This window comes from Chinchilla lanigera, unplaced genomic scaffold (genome assembly GCF_000276665.1).
Source record: "Chinchilla lanigera isolate Chin_1 unplaced genomic scaffold, ChiLan1.0 scaffold00028, whole genome shotgun sequence".
NCBI classification, from domain to species: Eukaryota; Metazoa; Chordata; class Mammalia; order Rodentia; family Chinchillidae; genus Chinchilla; species Chinchilla lanigera.
In genome coordinates, this window is record NW_004955429.1 from 14,266,616 (window position 1) to 14,286,931 (window position 20,316).

Genomic DNA, 20,316 nt, shown 5'->3' on the forward strand with positions numbered 1-20,316 from the left:
CATCAACCATTCCCCACCCATCCCACCCCCATCTCTCCATCCACAGCCTCTCGTAACCACAGTCTACTGTCAGCTTCTATACAATCTACTTTTCTAGATTCCACATGCGAACGAGACCATGCATGACTTGTTTTTCTGTGGCTGGCTTATTTTACCTAACTTACTTATTTTACTCTCTAGTTCTATCCATGTTCTCGTAAATGACAGGATCTCTTTTTTGTGGCTAAATGGTACCCACTGTGTACGTGTGCCTCATTTGCCTTCTCCATTCAGCAGCTGGGCTGCAGTGAACAAGGAAGTGCAGATGTCTCTTCCACATATCAGCTTCGTCTTTGGATGCGTACTCAGGTGGGATCGTTGGCTCATGTGGTAGTTCTATGGTTAACTTTTTGAGGAACCTCCATATTGTTTTTATAATGGCCGCTCTAGTTTACCTTCCCATGAACAATCTGTAAAGGTTCTCTCTTCTCCATACCCTCGTCAGCGCTTATTTTGTCGTTTGTCTTACTGCAGGGAGGTGGTAGCTCACCGTAGTTTTGATTTGCGCTTCCCTGATGAGTAGTGTGTTGAGCCTTTATTCATGCTGCCGTGGCCATCTGTATGTCTTCCTCTGGGAAATACCCATTTAGACATGTTGCCTATTTTTAACTGGATTATTGTGGAGTTAAGTTTTTAGAGTTCATTAGATAGTCTGGGAATCAACCCATTGTCAGATATATGCGTTGCGAATATTTTCTCCCATTCTGTGGGCTGTCTCTGCACTCTACATTTTAGTTTGATGTAATCTCACTTACCTATGTTGCCTTTTATTCCCTGTGCCTTTGGGGTCTTGTCAAAAAAATCTTTACCCATTCTACTGTCAGAAGCGTTTGCCTTAGGTTTTCTTTTAGTAGTTTCATAGTCTCAGATCTAACATGTCAGCCTTACCCTCTTGGACTTGATTTTAGTAACTCGTGAGAGAGATGGGTCTAGTTTCAGTCTTCATGTCTGGATATCCAGTTTTCCCAGAGCTATACGTGTCTTCTTCCATAGGTGTTCCCTCTCCAGTGGGTGTTCTTGCCACTTGTGTCAAAAATCAGGTGGCTGTGGCTGCGTTGGTTTACTTCTGGGTTCTGTTACAGGTGTATGCCTGGGATTACATTGAATCTGTAAGTTGCTTTGAGTAGTGTGGACCTTTGTGTCAGTATCAATTCTGTCATCCATGAACATGGGATGTCTTTCCACTTTTTATGTCCTCCTCAATTTATGTCATTTGTCATTGTTCTCATTTTCATTATGGAGATATTTCACTAGAGCATATTTTTCAGATTCACTTTTATTGCTGCATGTAGCTGTAGTTTAGCCATTTTCACCACAGCATGGTATTTCATTGTATTTATATTCGAATCCATCCATTTTTCTGTTGAAAAGCATCTCAGTCCATTCCAAGCTCTCAACGTTGTCAGCAGTGCTCAGCACCAGCTCCCCAGCCCTGACACCAGGCGCCTGCAGTGTGGAGAGCCCTTTCTTCCCTGCTTCCTGGGCCCTTCTCTGAATAGTGTGTGGGCCAACAGTTGGCCTTCTTTCTGCTTTAGCAGTTTGCACTTCAGAGATGTGAATACTTATCTGAGAGACAGCACACTGATTTACTTCATGGTTTTTAATTTGAAGAGTGATATAGTCAAGTCAATTGCAATTGTGTTTTGTTGTTTTAGTTTGGTTTTCTCCAAAATAAGTTTCAAAGGCTTCACCACAGACCTCTTACGGTTGAAATTTCTCGGGAAGAAGAAAAACTGCTTTTGGGGAAGCTCCTAGTTCCTGATGCCTTCCCCTACTCGGTACCCCGCTGTCCTCCTGGCAGGCCACACTCTATGAGGCTGATAATACAGACCACGTCTGTCCCTTGGCCAGATCCCACCAGACACAGGCCCAGCGCAGGAGGCAGCTGGGCCCTGGGAGATGAAACCAGATTTCTTCCTCCCATGCTGGAAAAGCCACCTCTTTCTTGATCTCATATATCAGAGGTGTTGGTCACCTTTCTGGTATAGTAATGAAATACTTGAGGTAATTAACTTATGAGGAGTTTCTTTTTTCTCACAGCTTTGGAGGTCCTAGTCATGATCATTTGGCCCTGTATCTTTGGGCCTATGGCAGAGCGAAACTGCTGGCATGAGCCAGGGGACAGAGAGAAAGGAAGAGCCAGGGGCCAGCATCCCACAACCCCCTTCCAGGCTACACCCACACACACCTGAGGACACCCATCTGAGAAGATTCCATCACCTCCCAAAAGTGTCACCCTGGGCACCTAGCCTTTACCGCATGGGCCTCAGACCTTGCGGATCTGAGCTGTGGCACTAGGTGATGACTTACTCCAGTGTCCTGCTAGAACAGGGCTGGTAGCCCAGCCTCCGCAGGAATGTGTTGTAACGCTAAAGGGTGGAGATGTAGCAGTTTATAATTGAACGAATTATCTAAGGCCACCGGAAATGTGGAGTGGAAGGGTACAGAGCAGTGATGACAAACTTTTAGAGCTTTCAATGATACCAAACAGCCTGCTGCAGCCCATGTGCCATAGGTTCGCCACCACAGGTGTCAGAGAGGGGATAGGTCCAGTTTGGGGATGAGGAAGACTTCCATCACTGCTGCACATAGCACACGTATTATCAACATAATGAAAGATGTCACAGAGCCATTGCATGTGTCTCAGCTTCCATGTGTGGATTTCAGCGCACATTCACCAGAAGTCAGGATGAGGGATGTCTGTGTTTGGGTCCAGGGACACCAGAGCATGGGGGCACCCTCTGCCGCCTGGTGCCTAGGAGACCTGTATGAGCTGCTTGACCTTTTCAGGCTGTAGTTCCCTCTGTCCTAAATCAGAATTCTCCTGTCACTAGGACCCTTGCAGACCCAGCGTCTCACAGGCTTTGCCGGCAGACAGCTCCTTAGGCCTGTTCTCTGGAGCATGTCCTTCTGGCTGACACTCAGCTTTGTCTAACCCCAGGAGAGGGACCTGGGTCCTAAGTCTGCAAACCACTTCCCAGTTATATAATCCAGCTCTCAATCTGAGATGTTGAGCGTGAGTATGACTGCATTTCTCCTAGACATGGAAGAAATGGCTTTTTAAAGATCTGGACAGGTACCTTTTTGTGCCAGAAAAAATAAACCCTCAAAATGAAAATGCTACAGCCAGAGGATCTAGGACCAGGTCAGTCAGGCAAGAAAAAGAAATGTAGGGTATTTATACTGAAGAGGAAGACAAGCTGCCTCCATCATGACCTGGTATATAGAAAATCCTGAGGCATCCACGAATGAAGTGGATGAAATAAATGAAGTTAGTAAGGTTGTAGGATACAACACTAATACACAGAAATCCATTACGGTTTTTTGTACACCTGTGTTTTTCTCTTTTTGCCTTATCAGTTGTAGTTAGCGTGAGACCCTTGTGTGCTAAATCAAGGGTCATCTCTATTCTTCTTCAGGTGACTGCATTAGCTCTTGATCGTTGGTCACTTTTTGCAGTGCTTATTATGTGATGTGCACGGGGACTGGTGGAGGACAGAGGCCTTGGCTCGCACACCAGGACTCCACGGGGTGTTCAGTCTTGTTCTGACTGGCAGCTGAACTATGGGAGGCTACTTGGGCTCTGGTCAGGCCTGGGGAGGCTCGTCAGGTAGATCTGTTTCAGCATCCCTGTGCTCCTGCAGCGTGACTGAAAGTATTAGGGGTAGCTTTTCTGGAGGCTCGGCTAAATGTTTTTGTGACTTGCCCCATATCACAGTACTGCATGGTACCCGCGGTCTCCAACTGCCACAGTTTCCCAGCAGGTCTTTCCCCCCAGGCTTTAGGTGCTTCACCCCTCATGCTGCAGCCCAGAAGGGAGCTAAGGACTCCAGGGCCATTTACCATGGAGATTTCTAGATGTCACTCACTTCACTTCACTTTCTGTGAGCGTTTCTCTGGTCCTGGTGATTTTATGTATTTTGTCCAGTTTTTTTGTTGTTGTCTGTGGCAGGAAGATAAGGGTGACAGAGCTACTGCAAGTCAGCATTTCACTGTCTTGGTCTGTGGAATGTCTTTTTTGGGAGGAGGGGTTAAGACAGAATCTCATTATGTAGCCCAGGCTGGCCTTGAACTCAAGGTAATCCTGCCTCAGACTCCCGAGTACTGGGATTACAGGACCATTCTACCACACCCAGCTCTGGATATTCATCTCCAAGACAAAATGTATGGATATTTTCCTCCTGTAATGTTTCCCAACATGTAGGCCTTGGCTATCGTTATCATTTAGAAAATGGTTTTCTTTTCTATTTTAGCAGCGCCTTAAATACGAGAATGTTTTGATTGGCAGGTTGAGCTTTATTGTGCACTCTGTTAGGGGACAGCTCTTTCCTCTTCCCTTGGTGTGGAATTTATCTTGTGTTGAGGATCTGCCCCGGCCTGACCCTGTTTTCCTGGTCCGCCTGGTCCTATGCGCAGCATATCTTGGCAAAACAGAGCTGCTCCTCTGGGTGATTCTTACCACAGCAGCCATGAGTTTAATTCCTGTGCCCGTAAGTTTTATCTCCTGTGAAAACTCAGCCGTTTCCGAGGAAGAATAGTGATTGCTCATTCACACCCAGTGAGACTGGGGTATCGGTGCCCTCTCATGGAGCGGGTTTAAGGCAAGTGGAACAGCTGCTCCTGAGGTTGCTCCTTGGGGTCTGAGGCAGTGCAGGGCCAGGCCGGGCAGGAAAGGGCAGGGAAGCAGGCGGAAGGGGCCGTGAAGATCAAACTCCTACTCATTATAATCCTCCCTGAGGAGCCAGGCCCCTTTGTTTCACATCTGTTTCCTCAAGAAGCCCTGAGCACAGCGTACGGAGTCCTAGAACAACAGAGCCAAGTCTAAAAGGATGCAGACGGGCTTACTGCAGCAAAAGGACATCAGAAATTGTGAACACAGGTTTCTTCCCAGTACAGGGGTTAAGGGTGTGAGGGAGATTTTGTTTCTTCTCTTCCTTTTGTATCTTGAGCCATGAAATATGTTACTTGGAACAGTGATGACCAAGCACACGCATTTTACTTTTGAGCCCTACTGAATCCTCCTAAAATGATAGGAAAGATATATCTTAAAAACCCAAAGACAGTTGAATCAGGTATAGTGGCGCATACCTGTACTCACAGCACTCTGGAGGCTGAGGCAGGAGGATCACCATGAGTTTGAAACCAGCCTGAGCTACATAGTGAGTTCAAAGCTAGCCTGGAATACATGAGACCTTGTCTCAAGAAATAAATAAAAGTTTCAAAATGAACTCAAAGACAGTGAGAGGGGGCAGTTAAACAACAGCACAGAAAAGTTGAAGTTGGATAGATAGACAGTAGGAAAGTTAAATTCTAGACCAGCCAGCAGAGAGAGCAGGCATCTTCTGCAGAGCCCTAGCCCCTCAAGACTTGGCAGCTGGGCACGCTCCGTGCATTGGGAAGGGGAGCATGAATGGGCTTAAGACAGGAGCACGGCAAGGTCCCCACTCCACACCCCAGCCATACACAGTTTTGGGGCTTCGGAACCTAGCCCACCACGCTCCCAGGCACAGGACGAGGGGCTGGGATGCCCTCCCGGGGCTGGGACTGCAGGCCAGCCCAAGAGGAGGTGACCCTGCCTTTGTGTGACACTGTCACCTGCCAGTGCAGAGAAGGCACTGGAGACCTCAGCTCCTCCTCCTTGGCAGGAGCAGAAAGCAAGCTCACCAGGAAAAAACCACCCTGAAGGCAAGTGAAACAGACAGCGGAAGGAGAGGAAGACTCCAAAAGAACTGTGTCATCTCCACACCCTCGGGAGGGTGAAGGAGGCATCATGACCTGGGAGCAGTGTGCTCCCTAAAGGGGCATCCAGTAGAAAGATCCGACAACAGAGCTCAGAATGTTCTAGAAACCAGAGCAAAAGGACAAAGAAACGGACTAGTTGGGAGGAAAGTTAAAGCAAATTAGTGAGGGCCAGGGAGACAGCTCAGCAGCGTAAGTGCCTGACTGGCAAGCGCAAGGTCCTGAATTCGATTCCCTCCTGTACCAAAGAAAGAGAGAAAGAAAGAAGTAAATACATAAGTAAGTAAGTAAACAAGTAAGTAAGTAAGTAAATAAATCAAATTAGTGGACCAAGCTAGGAGTGCAGCATCCAAACCATAGTTTTCAGGAAGAAAAACAAGGAAAACAGGCCAGAGAAAATAAAGAAGGGATTAAAGAAAAGTTCCCGGAGTTGAGAGACCCCGGGTCCTAGACTCGAGAAGTCTGCTGAGTGCCTCAGTCAGTGAATGAAAATCAGCCAGCACCCAGGCTCCTCAGGGTGGCTTTCAGAACTAGACAGAGAGACAGCTTAAAGAAAAAAATAGGCTATCTACAAAGAAGCAGAAATGAGACATGTGTTGAAGGCAGCCACAGTGACACATACCTCTGACCCTAACTACTTGGGAGCTGAGGCAGGAGGGTCACTTGAGCCCAGGAATTTGAGGCCAGCCTGGGCAGCATAGCAAGATCCTGCCTCAAAATAAACCAAAAGGGAAAAAAAAATTTTTTTTTGGCTAAAACTGAAAATTGTTTGCTAGGCATGGTGGTGCAGGCCTGTAATCCCAGCTCCTCAGGAGGCTGAGTTGTGAGAGGATTTCAAGTTTGAGGCCAGCTTGGGCAGTTGAGCAAGAGCCTGTTTCGAAATTAATTAAAAATAAAAAGGGCTGCGGACATAGCTCAGCACTTTCTGGATCCAGTCCCCAGTAGAAAGGGAGGAGGGCAGACAAGAGCGGAGAAAGGAACTTCCTTAGGCATCTGAATAACTGCCTTGGAGAGAAGGAGCGTGACCCCTGACCTGGAAGGAGATTATTCTGATCTGTAATTCTCATATAGCCAAGCCGTGACTTGTGGAGGAAGAGAGAGTAAAGGTATTTTCAGACACACTCGAGCTCATCAGCTTCTGTGCGTGATCTTCCTCTTCAAACCATTGAAGGACTAGCTCCAGAGAGCCAGGATGCTGCTGAGGAAGAAGCCGTTGGGCAGTGCAGGATGCAGGGCTTCCCGCCGGGAAAGCAGTGAAGGGAGAGGCACTGAGAACACCGAGGCGAGGCAGGGCCGGGTCCTGGACTTGGCCGATGTGGTGAGGATGAAGGTGCTGAACGCCTGGCATGTGTGAACATGTACACCAAGACAGGCTTTGGGACTGCATTATCAGTAGGTCCAGAGAAACGAAGACAGCAACAAATAAAAGACGGTTTTCCCAGGTGTGGTGGCTCACACCTATAACCCCAGCACTTGGGAGGCTGAGGCAGGAGGATCATTGCAAGTTCAAGACCACCCTGGGCTACAAAGTGAGCTCAAGGCCAGCCTGAACTACACAGTGAGACCCTGTCTCAAAAAGAAAAAAAAAGTTTCATGTCAGGGAAAACAATGTGACAGAAGGAAAAAGTGGGCCAAGCGTGGTGGTGTTCACCTATAATCTCAGCGCTCAGGAGCCTGAGGCAGGGGAGTCATCATGAGCTGGAGGCCAGCCTGGACTACAGAGTGAGACCCTAACTACAAATCACCAAAAAAAAAAGTGGCCAGGGCTGGGGTTCAGCAGTTGATGCTCACCTACTGTATACAAGGGCCCAGGTTCATTCCTAGCATCACAAAGACAAAAACTAGTAAGTAGTATAATCCTGGTATGCTCCAAGGCTCCCCTAGCTGGAGCAATTGGAGAGCCATAGTAATGTCCACACTGGATGTTGTCGTCGCCACAGTTACAGTTAGGTCGGCAGGATGGGAAAACGTGATTTTGCAGTTGTGAGGGTGTGGCAGTGAAAGTGAGCTAAACCCTCATTTACCAAAGCAAAATGGGAAATGATATATCATGCCGGGCCTGAGGAACACCAGGCGGTCAAGAAATAAAGATACAGACAGACTATTTTAATACACAAGGGTAAATATTTTAAAAGCATTGAGTCTCTATGGAGCGTGGAAGTTGGGGAAATGCTGTTTTTCAAAACAAGCCTTAGAATTATTTGGCTTTTTAAATTATGCTTATATATAACTGTCATCAAGTGGAAACTTCCCAAACATACCAAAACAAAAGAGGGACTGCGGAACTGGACAGGCTGTTTTTAGGCTGCATAGGAGTTCTGTAGGGCTGGCTGTGCTCAGGGGCAGAGACTGTGGGACAGCAGGACACTGCGTGCAGCCTGGCCTGTGAGGGACCTGAGGACACTGTCCTTTCGTTAGTGATAGAATTGTAAGTATGTTTGGTCGTTGTTTTACAATAACATTACCCTGTAACTGATGTCACAGAGGAGAGAGTGAGCGGGCCCTGAGCTGGCATCTCGGTGATATCAGCAAAGTCTTTTAGCCATTTTACAAGTAAACTAGGGCAGTAATGGTCACAGAGAGGTTAGTGCTGTCAGGTAAAATCACATCCCCTCGAATGCTTTGCAAACAGAAAATACCTGGACCCATCTGTTTCTTTTTTTTTTAAGATTTGTTGAGAAAACAAAAAAAGAAATAAAGGCCATAAAATTCCCGTATTTAAAAAAAAAAAGATTTGTTGAGGCCTTCTCTACAAATACGCCTTTTTTCTTTACTATGTTTACTGTCACGTAGGTATGCTATCAGTTAAAGTACACACTAGGATACCATAAAGGAGAGACCCCGAACTATAATAGTTCTAGATAGAAGAGTGCCTCTCCCTCAGCGGCTGGCGCGAGGAGTGCTCTGCAATATGGTAGCCATCAGGCACATGTGGCTATTTCAATGTAAGTCCATTAAAATTCAATGAAATCTTGGTTTCCTTCATTGTGCTGGCAGCTCTTGAAAGCCTCCTGCCGTTTGGCTGGTCCTGAACCAGAGGCAGGGTCCAGAACCAACCCAGAGGGCTGTAACTGACAAGGCCACCCACAGGCCTGGAAGTTTTTCATGTTATTGCCCTGCCATTCTTGAGGTGAGGAATGACAGTGTGGTTTGCATCATGGATCCCCTTTGGCAGCATGATGAAGCCTGGGTCCACTTCACAGAATTATGTTCTTAAAGGTACAAGTTAAAACGCATAGTGTTGTAAGCCAGGCGCGCTTGTGCACACCTATAATCCCAGCACTGGGGAGGCTGAGGCAGGAAGATCACTGTGAGTTTGAGGCCAGCCTGGTCTCAATGAAATAAGAAATAAAAAACAAAAATATATAAAGTTACAAAGGAAATTAATTATGTTGAATTACACTGAAGTTTTAAGAACCCAAACTTATGACATAGTAATATGTACTGCTTTAATGATTTAGATAATTATCTGATTACTACTTCTAGTGAAGTAGTGATGAGTATTTAGGATATTTCAAGATAGTCCACAAGCATGATACGGTAGAAGATCTGTCATTTTGTCAGTGAGAATGTCATGGATACTGCTAACCACTGTGCTTTGTTTCCTGTGTTATAACTGAAGGAAATACTACAATTCACACAGAAGTGAGTAAAAATCCAGTTAAGGTTTTCTTCCCATCCAAATTTATAAACAGATGAATTCCATGCACGCAGCCCTTGCTGGTCTTGGGACCCCAGAGTTAAAAAGCCCCGGGGTTGTCAAAGGTGGCGCCGCAACTCTGTGCTCTGAAATACAGGAAGGGGAAAAGAGAAGCAGAGGGCAAGTCTTCCCTGGGAGTAGCCATGACCTCGAAGTTCACAAAGGTGCTCGCACGGGCAGAGCAAGTTCCCGGGGCCACAGGGAGCGGAGCAGGAGGCAGGCTGGGGAAGGGCGTCTGTTTGGATGGCTCTGCATCTCGCTGACAGAAAAGTGCAGAGTCCTGCAGTCAGAAGAAGAGAAGTAGCAGCCTCTGCCCCAGCTTGGTTCATCACAACTGAATTGAAACAAAAAGTGGTTTCTTAATTTCTTTTTTTTTTTTTTAAATATGCTGTTACTTTGACACTACAAAGCTTCCAGGCTAAGGCAGGTATCAGCAGGAAGCGCTTCTGTTTTCGTAGCTGAGGCGGACCGCATGGTGGACCCAGTCCCGAGCAGACAGCATTTGAGACATACAGCCTGGTCAACTCCTGCTTCCCAGTTGTGCGGCTGTGCCTGCAGTTGCAGACTACATGGATGCTTAGCACAGAGCCGCCATCCCACAGGCTGGAGCCGCGTTACCCCGACTGCACAAGCTGCACACACGGGGTCTGCCCCTGGAAGCAGGCGCGCGTCGGGGCGATGGTGTTCCTAGTGACCAGCGTGCTGCGAGTGAGAGCAGAGGGAGAGGCAGGCTTTTCCCTCTTGGATCCTGGAGCAAGTGCCCCTCGGAGTTTAAAATAACAACCCTGGGGTCCTCCAGGCTTTAACTTTTCAGGGAGCTTGAAGCACCTTCACTCTTCTTATCTTACTAAAATTCTCATTTTTTTTCAAGGTAGTTAAATAAATAAGCAATTGTGATGCAGCTCCACCCAGCCCACAGCTCTCAGCTTGTAAATGCAGAGTTCGAAAAGCAGTACTCAGAGGCCAGTGGGTTGGCTTCTGCTGGCAGGAGGGAGGCAGCGCTGTTCTGAACCCAGACAGCGTTTGAAGGGCCAGGCCGGCCGCGGGCACATCCATCTGAACCTGAGCGGGGGGCTTCCTGCTGCTCCAGGAGTGCCCTGTGCCTTTTTCTCCAAAGTGCCAGGTCAGGAGCCCCCGAGGGGCAGACCCTGGGGTCTTTGGCCCCACAGGGCCTGGTGCACACTCCTTACACGTCCCAGGCACAGGCGTCTTTGCTGATAGCTGTGTCTGTTAGAGGCATTAAAAACAGTCTTTGAAACAGATGACATTTTAACATTTACTGAACCAAGTGGGAATCTTGTTTGGTGTGACAGTCACCACTGTTTGGTGCTTTTTTGTGGGGGGAGGGCACTCTTCCCCCAGTCCATCTCTAATTTTAAAATGTGATTCACTAGGAAAATATGATTGCATTAATTCATCTGTGAGCCAACTTTTCAGGAACTGTCTATTTCTATAAGTGAAAGCCGTGTGTAAGGGTGACACTCCACGCCAGCAGCGGCTTCGCCCTGACTCAGTGGCTCCGGCGGGTTTTAGAGACCTTCCCATACATCAGGTGGCCGCACTTGTGTCCGGTGATTCAGCCCTGGATCCTGACAGTGATCTTGGTCAGTGATATAAATAGGCGAGGGTTTGCCAGTGGCTACTTTTGTCAGGGAAGCTTTCTAAGTTGGTTTCTTTGAACCCAGAAAGGCTTCCTCCAGCAGCCTTGCCCCATTTTCCTCCACCTAGAAGATCCTGTCTTCATTCTGCCGGCCCATCTGTCTTTCCCCTCCCCCAGCCAGCTGGTAGCTGCAGAAAGTGGGAGGTACGTGCCTGACACAGCGTCGCCTGAAAGCCTACCTCTTCCCCCGATTCAGGATCATCTTTCTCACCTCCAGCCCGGCAATGGCACCCAGCCCGCCTGTCAGAGGGCCCAGCTGCCCTCTCGGAAACAGACAGCCACCAGCCCTCACGCACAGCAGTCCACTGCAGTCGTGCTGGGATGTGGATTTTGCAGTATTACCATATTCGTCTTTGCCCATTTGCTCCTGTCCCAAGATAGAAAAGCAGAAATGAAGCACTCCCACATAGTCCCTGGCCCCGAGCTAGACCGCCTTGCTTGGGCCCCTCCTTTCCTTAACGGGGATGCACTAGGAGGCTGCAGCCTCCAGCCACCCCACCCCACCCCAAAGCCACCCTGTCCGCCCCACGCTGGGCCCCCCACCCACTCCCACACCGATCCAGGCTGCCAGGAGGACAGTTGCATCCGCACCCCAGGTTGTCATGCTGAGAACATGTCTCCTCCACAGGGAACAGAAGCTGACCTTCGGCTTATTCCACTCCATGCCCTCTTGACCGAACTGTTCTTGCGGGCAGGAGAGATGGTGTGAAGGGTAGTGTTCAGACTGCTCAGCGTGCTGCCACCCGGAGTGCAGGTGGGGCTGGCTGACCCCACAGGGGTCCCTCTGTCCCCACCTCGCCACCAGACCCACGCAGCCTAGTCCCCCGCTGCCGAGGCTTGCCCTGTTCCTGGGCCAGCAGGAGACATCCAGGCTTGGGGACCTAGAGCCTGGCACTGCAGCTTGGCCAGGGGACCACAAGACAAGGTCACCAGTTGCATCCAGCCACACTCGGGCCTTCAGTTCTGCCTCGTCCAGAACCAGGGTTCTGTTCTGTGCTGGCGTAGCTGTGCAGAGCAGGTGGGACGGGGTCAGTGTCTGCGGTGACGTGTGAAAGGCGGCGTGTGTGACAGCAGCAAGGATGGAAATGCCTTTGGCGTTTTACAGGCATCCGCTGTGGCCCAGGACTGTGTGAAGCGATCTGCGAGTCGCTCTCACTGACTCTCTGAAGTGTGTATTGGTAGCCTCTGTCATAGAAGAGCAACATCAGCCAGCAGTGATGGGCTGTACCCTACGGACAGCACCAGAGCCAAGACCAAAGCCTGGCTGGTGCGGCTGGGAGGCCCAGGCTCTCACCTGGGAGGCAAGATTCGTGCGAGAAGCTTAACTGAATTTGCAGATGCACGTGCAGTTCCTTCCCTCGGGATACCGCCTTCCCTCCCGTTTTCACATCAGTGAGCAGTTCCCCGGGTCAGGCCCAGCTCCCCCTGCAGGTGGAGCTTGCTGATGGCCCCGCAGGGAGGAGAGGGAGGCCTGAGGGGCGGCTAGCTGGGTGCTGTGGAAAAGACACAGCTCTGAGGCGCACGCTGCACCCCGCCCCATGCACAAACCCAGTCACTTGTCAGTCACTTGACAATGATTGTGTCACGCAGGCCACTGTCTGGGTGACTGATACGCAGAGGGTGCTCTCGCTGTTCTGAAACGGACAGCCAGAAGTAGTGGCCTGGCCAGCCGTGTTTAGAACAGCTCTGCTTGCGACGGCCTTCAGGCAGTGTGAAGGCCTCGAGCTGTGGCAGAGCCCCCTGCAGCCCACAGAGGACAAGGAAGAAAAGCTGCGTCCCCACAGAGAGCCACGCTCTTGTAGCAGAGACAGGACAGGCGTGGTGACAAGCGAAGATGGGTCTGTGTGCCATTATGGGAGGAGCATGTCCCCCACAAGAACTTGGAGTGGGAGAGGTTCACCTGGGCTTTGGGGACACCTTCCCGAGAGGGGTGGGACCCAGGCCCCTGTGGGGTAGAGAGACAGCCCGTGTGGCTGGTCAGGGTTTTAAATGCTTCACTGCCAGATGTGGTGGCACACGCCTGTGATCCCAGCACTCAGGAGGCAGAGGCAGGAGGAGTGCTTCAAGTTAAAGGCCAGCCTGGGCTACATAGTGAGTCCAAGACCAGCCAGAATTACATAGTGAGACCCCGTCTCATTGCTCACCACCCAAAAAAAACCTTTGTTCTCACGGGGCATAAAAAGAATTAAGCATTACATCCATGGGCCCTCTCCCCATGATGAAGATAATCGTTACACACTGCAAACACGGACTCACAAACAGCAGATAAAGTGCTTCGCTCTGGAGAGGAAGTAGTATACGTTGAATTTTAGTTCTCATTAATGCACACAATAAAACTTGCCACTTTTTACTGTGATTCTATCTTGATCACGGGCCAGTGCTAGCAGTAGCGCCCTGTAGGCTTTACCGTGCATTTATAGACACCGTCAGGGGCAGCGCAGCAAGGGCGGGGAAAGTGTATGCGCTGTGGTGGTGGCTGCAGCAGTCGCCTGCACACACCGCACACGCCAAAAGTCAGGTTCTCCCATGTAAAGTTCTGTAACTGTTTTTCAAGTGCATGAGATGGGCCCTTCCCCTCGAAGAGCTCGCTGTTCGTGGAGATGGCAAGTTGTCTTACATGGCCAAGGATGGCCTGTTCAGCAAGAGCCGTGGAAGAAGGGTGCTGCGGGGGCGTGAAGCTGGCCCAACACTGCCGGCTGCGGGAACCCTGGGCCAGTGTGTGATTGAGCAACGTGAGTGATAAAGGCAGCGGAGCAGGAAGTGAGTTCTGTCCGTGCGCCTGCCTGCCTCTCTGTGCGCGTGAGCGTTTGTGTTTTAAATGCAGCGCATAGTTCCTAAGCTCATGTTTATTGAGCGCTGATGGTCTGGGGGCAGCGGGAGCACTCCTTCATTGGGGGTTGTGACGTAGCGCAGCCACTTCAAAGGACAGTTCAGCAGCTGGACACAGCGGTGCCCACTGGGATCCCAGCTACTCTCGAGGCCGAGGCAGGAAGATCGTGAGTCTGAAGCTTTGTTTCAAATCAAAAAAAAAAAAAGGCCAGGGATGTAGCTGAGTTATAGGGTACTTACCTAGCATGCAGGAGGCTTGGTTTTGATCTCTGGTATCCCAAAGAACACTGGGTATTACAGTTTCGATCTAGTGTCCCCCCTAAAGCCTCTTGTGTACAGAAGTGGGGCTTGTGGAGGGTGATAGGATCGTGGGGGTGCTCAGGAGTTTGGGGCAGAGCGTGCCCTTTGGGGGTGGGGCCTGGTGGAGGCCAGTCACTGCGGTATGACCAGAGGGTGAGCTCTTGTCCCCAGCTCCTGCCTTCTGTGCTTCCCAGCTGCCAGGAGGCGAGCAGCTCCCCTCTGCCCAGGCCTTCCCACCAGGCCCTTCCTGCCTCGGAGCCAGCTGCCCACGGCTGAACCCTCTAAAAGCCGTGGGCCAAAATAAGCCTCACCCTGGGAAGCGGCAGGACTTGGGTATTGTGTCCGGCAACAGGGAAGTGACTGAGACACTGGGGACAAAGAAAAGACAGTTTGTCAGCTTCTCACTAAGTTAAACACACACTCACTGCGCCACCCAGCAGCCGAGCCCCTGGCGATTTCCTCGCATGGGTTGAATACTTCTGTCGTCGGCACAGAAACCTGCGCGCCACCTATATAGCGGCCCTGTCCGTAATGGCACAAATTCAGAAGCATCCAAGAGGTTCTTTGGGGCTGGGGATGCTTAGCACACACAGGGCCCTGGGTCCTGACCCCAGTGCAGGAACACAAACGTCCTTTAGTGGCGAGCAGATAAACATGGCCCATCAAGACAGTGTGGGATATTAGCTACCCTGAGGGGGAAAGAAATGAGCCACCAAGCAATGAAAGAAAGAAACTTTCACATGCATCTGACTGAGGAAGAAGCCAGCCTGAAAGGCGGCGCACTACTGTTCCAGCCACGTGACGTCCTGCAGGGACAGAGCAGTGCTCGCCAGAGGTGAGTGCAGAGGGAGAGGCCCACAGGCAGGTTTTAGGGCAGTGAATTGAAACAAGGCTCGGTCCCCTCCTCAGAGAACTCGGCCCGCTGTAGGGACAGAGGCACAGTGAGGGGAGGCCTCGCTATGAGAAGCCGGAAGTCCAGGTCCTTGCTCTGCCCGGAGAAGCAGGGGGGGTGGGGCTCTGGCCCTGGCAAACTTCAGGAGAGGCTGAGGAAGAGGCACCTCGGAGATGTGAGCAGGGAAGAACCAGAAGAGGAAAGGAAGCAGGGAGAACCTTCCAGGCCACAGAGAGGTGCGGAAAGGCCCAAGGATGGGAGGAGATGCTGTGGCTGACAGGCAGCTCCACGGGGAGGCTGAGGCACAGGAGGGGCACATTTTGAGTACAGGGGCAGGATCGGGTTCCTGCTCCAGAGAGAGATGTCCTCGCCCAGGAGATTAGTAGCCCAGTGGTAGAGCACGTGCTGAGCATGTGCTCAGTCCCTAGCACTGCAGGAAAGCACGGGCTGAGTCCTGGGCAGAGGTGACGGTGGTAAGTCCCTGGCGTCTGGCTGGATGGCAGGTGAGGATAGGAAAGAGACTGGAGCTTCCCTGGGCTCGGGTTCAGGTGAGGGCAGGGAATATTCTGAAAACAGTGGAGGAGCTAGGTGTGGTGGTGCACACCTATAATCCCAGCACTGTGGGAGGCTGAGGCAGGCGGGTAAACTTAATGACTTAACAAGACAGGTCTCAAAATAAAAAATAAAGTAATGCAGGGGATGTAGCTCAGGGATGAGGCCCTGTGTTCAGTCCCTACTACCATGAAGGAAAGAGGAGAGAAGGAAGGAGGGGAAGGGAATGACGCTAGAAGGCCTTTTAGAGCTACGTGGTAAGGGGCTGAATGCCACGGTCGAGGCTGCTCTGAAAACGCCGGGGCCCGTCTTGTTGCCAGTCCCCCTGTAGTTGCTGCTCTTTTCTTGGCTATGTGAGCTTCTAAGCAGAGGCTGGGCAGAGATGAGCGTCTGGGGAGCTTTCAGTTCTGCAGCAAACGCTTGACGGCCCTCACGTTGCCAAGCATGCCTGTACCCACCCCGACACTGGGCGTGTGGAAGCGCAGAGACAGGCACGGTGTTAGCCTGAAAGCCATGCGGTTAACTTGCTTGTTGTTGTTTTATTTGTGTTATCAAGACAAGGTCTGGTTATGTAGTCCAGGCTGGGCTTGAAGTCACTGTAGAGCCCAAGCTGGCCTCACTCACGGCTCTCCTCCTGCCTCAGCCTCCTTAGTGCTGGGATTACAGGTCCGCTCAGCCATGGCCAGCAATGCAGTTAATTAAGAGAACAGCTGTCATTGAATTTTGTCAATCATTTCTTAAAGAATTGAGATGGTAAAGTACACAATAAGAACATTCTAATTTCTTTTGACTCCTGTTTGTCATCTGGCACATGAGAATCTGTTATCTTAACATTTTCTTCTAACTTTACAATTCTGGATTAATAAAACTTTTCATCAAGGTTTTTTAAAAACACAAACAACAAAAGGAAGTACTTACGTGGGTAAACAGAGATTAACGCTACCCCTTATTAAGCTTCAGACAATTTTTTTTTGTCCCAAATTTGAATTGTGATACTCCACTTGCCAGGTTTCTAGAGTACAGATCTCTCTGGTGAGCTGTTTAGAAGAAAAGCAGATGGGCTGGGGAGCTGCTCAGTGGTGAGCACTTGCCTAGGGCTCCATCCCTGGCACCAAAAACCGAAAGAAAAAAAAAAAAAAGAAATCCTGCGGTAGCAGCTCTGCAGAGCACCCGCTATCTGAAATGCCGCCATGTAAGTGCCTTTTGCTATTCCTTCACTAACCAAGTGGACTTGATGTGGCCGTCTCCCTCAGAGGGGCATCCTGGGGTTAAAGAGCTGTAGCCCCTGTAAGCTTCTGGCTCACAGATTGGCAGTTAGGTCCTGCTAACCAGTAGCCCTGTCGGTCATTGCTTGCCGGACCAGGCAGGGAACCACCTGCTCCCTGTTACTACACAGCAGCCGGCGCCCACCTGACAGTCTGACCAGGGACAACATCTGTGCCTTGGCTTGTTGGTTTGTCATAACCAACTACAAGCCAGGCGTGGTGGCACACCTCAGTGATCTCAGCACCAGGGAAGCTGAGGCAGGAGGATCACTGTGGGTTCGAGGCCAGCCTGAGCTACATAGTGAGTTCAAGGGCAGCCCAACTGACATAGTGAGACCCTGCCTCAAAAAAACAAAAATGAAAAAAAAGAGTTTTGTGGGTCTTTTTCTTTCTTTTTTTTTCTTTTTTTGTGGTAGTAGTACTAGAGATTGAACCAGGGCCTTTTCACTGACATCACCAGCCTTTTTTTTTTTTTTTTTTTTTTGTGAGAAGAATTACTAAATCTCCCAGTTTCCCAGGCTAGGCTCAAACTGGCAGTCCTCCAGCCTCTGCCTCCCAGAGTGCTGGGATTATAGGCCTGCACTATGAGGCCCAGATAGTTGAAAAGCTGTGAGTGACCAGTTCCTTATGAATGTGAATAATCAATTCAAACATATGCTGCCTTCAGACAAGCCTGTGTGTCCCTCCTCCAGACCCGGCCTGCTGGGAGCTGTGGCCATAGCCACACGCTGGGCATTCCGGGCAAAGATAACGTCTCACCTGTTAATCCAGGCTGTGGGTCCAGCAGAGAACTGAGGTGAGGTCAGCTCCAGCCTCCACCCGCCAGCAGGATGACCTAAGTCTCTCGCTTTGTTGCATCTGGGAGATGGACCTGCAGGTGGAGTGCAGGGCTCTAGGGGGGTGCAGGGAAGTGGTGCTTGTGGTTGTATCTTGAAGAGCGCCTGTGATGGCGGAGTTTTGTATCAGATAGTATAGGAGAAACTCCCTCAGTGTGTGACACAGCCCAGTTTGAGATGCTGTGTCAATCAGAAGCCAGGATGGTTGCTTGCGAATGCGTGGTCTTCTGACCTCAGTACTTTCCCCTCGTGTCCTTGCTGTGCAGGGAGAGGGATCTGCTGAAGCCATCTGTCTGGGTGCATCCGAGGCCCGCCAGAGGCTGGGACTGTTCTTAGCTCGGACCACATGCCGGGCCCCTCGGGGTTGGACAAGCCCATCTTCCGGAGCAGAGGTGAATTCAGGGTCACCAAATCCACCGGCAGGTCTGCGCACCGGCCCTTGGGGAGCCCTAAACCTGGATGTGCTTTTGCGGGGCCACAGTTTCGCTGAAACCTGATTTCCGGCTGTGTGCAGCACTGATTTCCGTTCACAGGCTGTGCAGGAAGCGCGCTGGCAGCGTTGGCACCACGCAAGCAGCGAAGGTTTTAAAATGTCGGCTCTGGAAACAAAACTGCACTTTGTGATGCTGGAATAATTATACCACACTGGGGCTCTGATTACAGCCAAAACAGCAGTTGCTAAATCCAGCGAACATGGAAAAACTAGAAAAGGGGGAGTCAGCCAGCCCGCCCCGGCGGGGCCCGGAGCGGGGGCCAGCGCTGGATGGGCGTCTGCTTGCGCTCGCAGGGGCTGCACGCACGCCGGCGCCCCGCCCCCAGCCCGGTCTGTCCCCCGCCCAGGCCTCTGCATGCTGCCACTCGCTGTGGGAGCTCTGTGATTTACAGCTGAGCTGAAAGAACTGCTTTTATCATTGCAAGTATGCAGCCCCAGGCCAAAACAGACAGCGATTTTTTTAAAGTCTCAGTTCAAAAGCAGCTTGAAAGGATCCTGTTTTTCTCCCGTGGCCATCCCCTCAGGAGGGACCCGCATCCCCAGCCTTCTGCTGTCCCCTCCTCCGTGCAGGCCCGGCTCATTGAGAAGGTGCTGCTGCGCTGCCTTCCACACACCAGTGGGGAAGCGCATTCTGCGGGGAGCCCGCATTCCGAGTTGTCCTTGCGCGATGGCACAGGGTAGAAGCGCAGGAGTGCCATCCGGAATGGCGGCAGCTGCCACGTGTTTCTCGGAAAAGCAGGGGCGTTCCAGTGGAGCGGGCAGTGTGTTTCTAATACACTAATAAGTAGCAGGCATTCCGGATCTCCGGCAGACCCGCCATTGTCCTGTCACCCCACAGGTCGGGAGGCGCGTGGCCCTTCATCAGCAAACGGCGTGGGGGCAAACCTGGGTGTGCTGCGTTTCCCTGGCTGCTTCAGAACTTGGTGTGGAGTTTGAGGGCCGGCGCTCCTCTGTCTGCTCACACCCCCGCAGTCATTTCCCGAAAAGTAGATAGAAGTGGCCTCTTCTCCAGGCTGAGTGCTGCACTGGATCACACTTGATCACTGCATTTGATCACAGCTCATTTGATTTTTTTTTTTTTTTTTTTGGACACACGGTCTTACTATGCAGTTCAGGCTGGACTTGAGCTCGCTTTGTAGCCCAGGCTGGTCTTGAACTCACAGTGATCCTCCTGCCTCAGCCTCCTGAGTGCTGGGATTACAGGCGTGTGTCATCACACTCAGCTCACAGCTCATAGCTCATTTGTCTGGCTCTTTTTTCTCCCTCTCTTTTGCCCTCGTCTAGACACATCGTGTTTGTTGAATGATTTAGCATCTTTTATGCAGCCAGAATTCATATCTTACCATTTCTGAATTAGACCATTAACAGATACCAAAAAATTCTGTAGCCTTTATTTCCTCACGTATGAAGTAGATTCTGTCTCTCTATCAATATTATTTGAGGATTTTTGTTTGTTTGTTTGAGCCAGGGTCTCGCAGTGTATCCCAGACTAGCCTCAAACTTTTAATACTCCTGCCTCAGCCTCCCAAGTGCTAAAGTTACAGGTGTACACCCCCAGGCCTGGCTTATTTTGAGGATTCGAAAATGGTTATAGTTAGTCAGGCGTGGTTGCACACGCCTGCAATCCCTGCACTCAGGAGGCTGAAGCAGGAGAATTGTTGCAAGTTTGAGGCCAACTTGAACTGTATTGCGAGACCTTGTCTCAAAAAGACAAAAAAAGAAAATGGTTATAGTTGATTAGACTAAGTAAACTATAAAAGGCTATACTGATAGGTGATTTCTGTTGCCTCGTCTCCCAAATTCACAGGCAAAATCTGAGATTCTGTAAGCCAGAATCATAACCTTCATCAAGAACTCTTGCCAAAGTAAAGCTTCATTTGAAAGTTGCTGATTTATAAATGTAGGATTATTAAATTAATACTGTCTCTCATGTGCTTTTTTCAAATTGGCTATTATTGGTGTGCAGAAAATCAATTTTTATATATTGATTATAGACACAAGTCATCATTGG

General features: G+C 50.3%; 2 protein-coding genes across 3 annotated transcripts in view; one reads left to right on the forward strand and one right to left on the reverse strand.

Moving 5' to 3' along the window:
• Atg7 (autophagy related 7) overlaps positions 1-20,316 on the forward strand; it is a 224,059-nt gene that overhangs the window by 189,640 nt on the left and 14,103 nt on the right. The window lies entirely within an intron of this gene.
• LOC102016182 lies at positions 12,302-19,365 on the reverse strand. Of its 2 annotated transcripts, none has more exons than XM_005387011.2 (2): positions 17,736-19,365; positions 12,302-12,323 (listed from the first exon to the last, which is right to left on the reverse strand). In XM_005387011.2, the coding sequence occupies exon 1, from the start codon at positions 18,660-18,662 to the stop codon at positions 17,739-17,741; it is 924 nt and encodes a 307-aa protein (XP_005387068.1). In that variant the 5' UTR covers positions 18,663-19,365; the 3' UTR covers positions 12,302-12,323; positions 17,736-17,738. The 2 variants fall into 2 exon arrangements, with proteins under 2 accessions (XP_005387068.1, XP_013370851.1); XM_013515397.1 differs by lacking the exon at positions 12,302-12,323 and adding an exon at positions 16,389-16,748.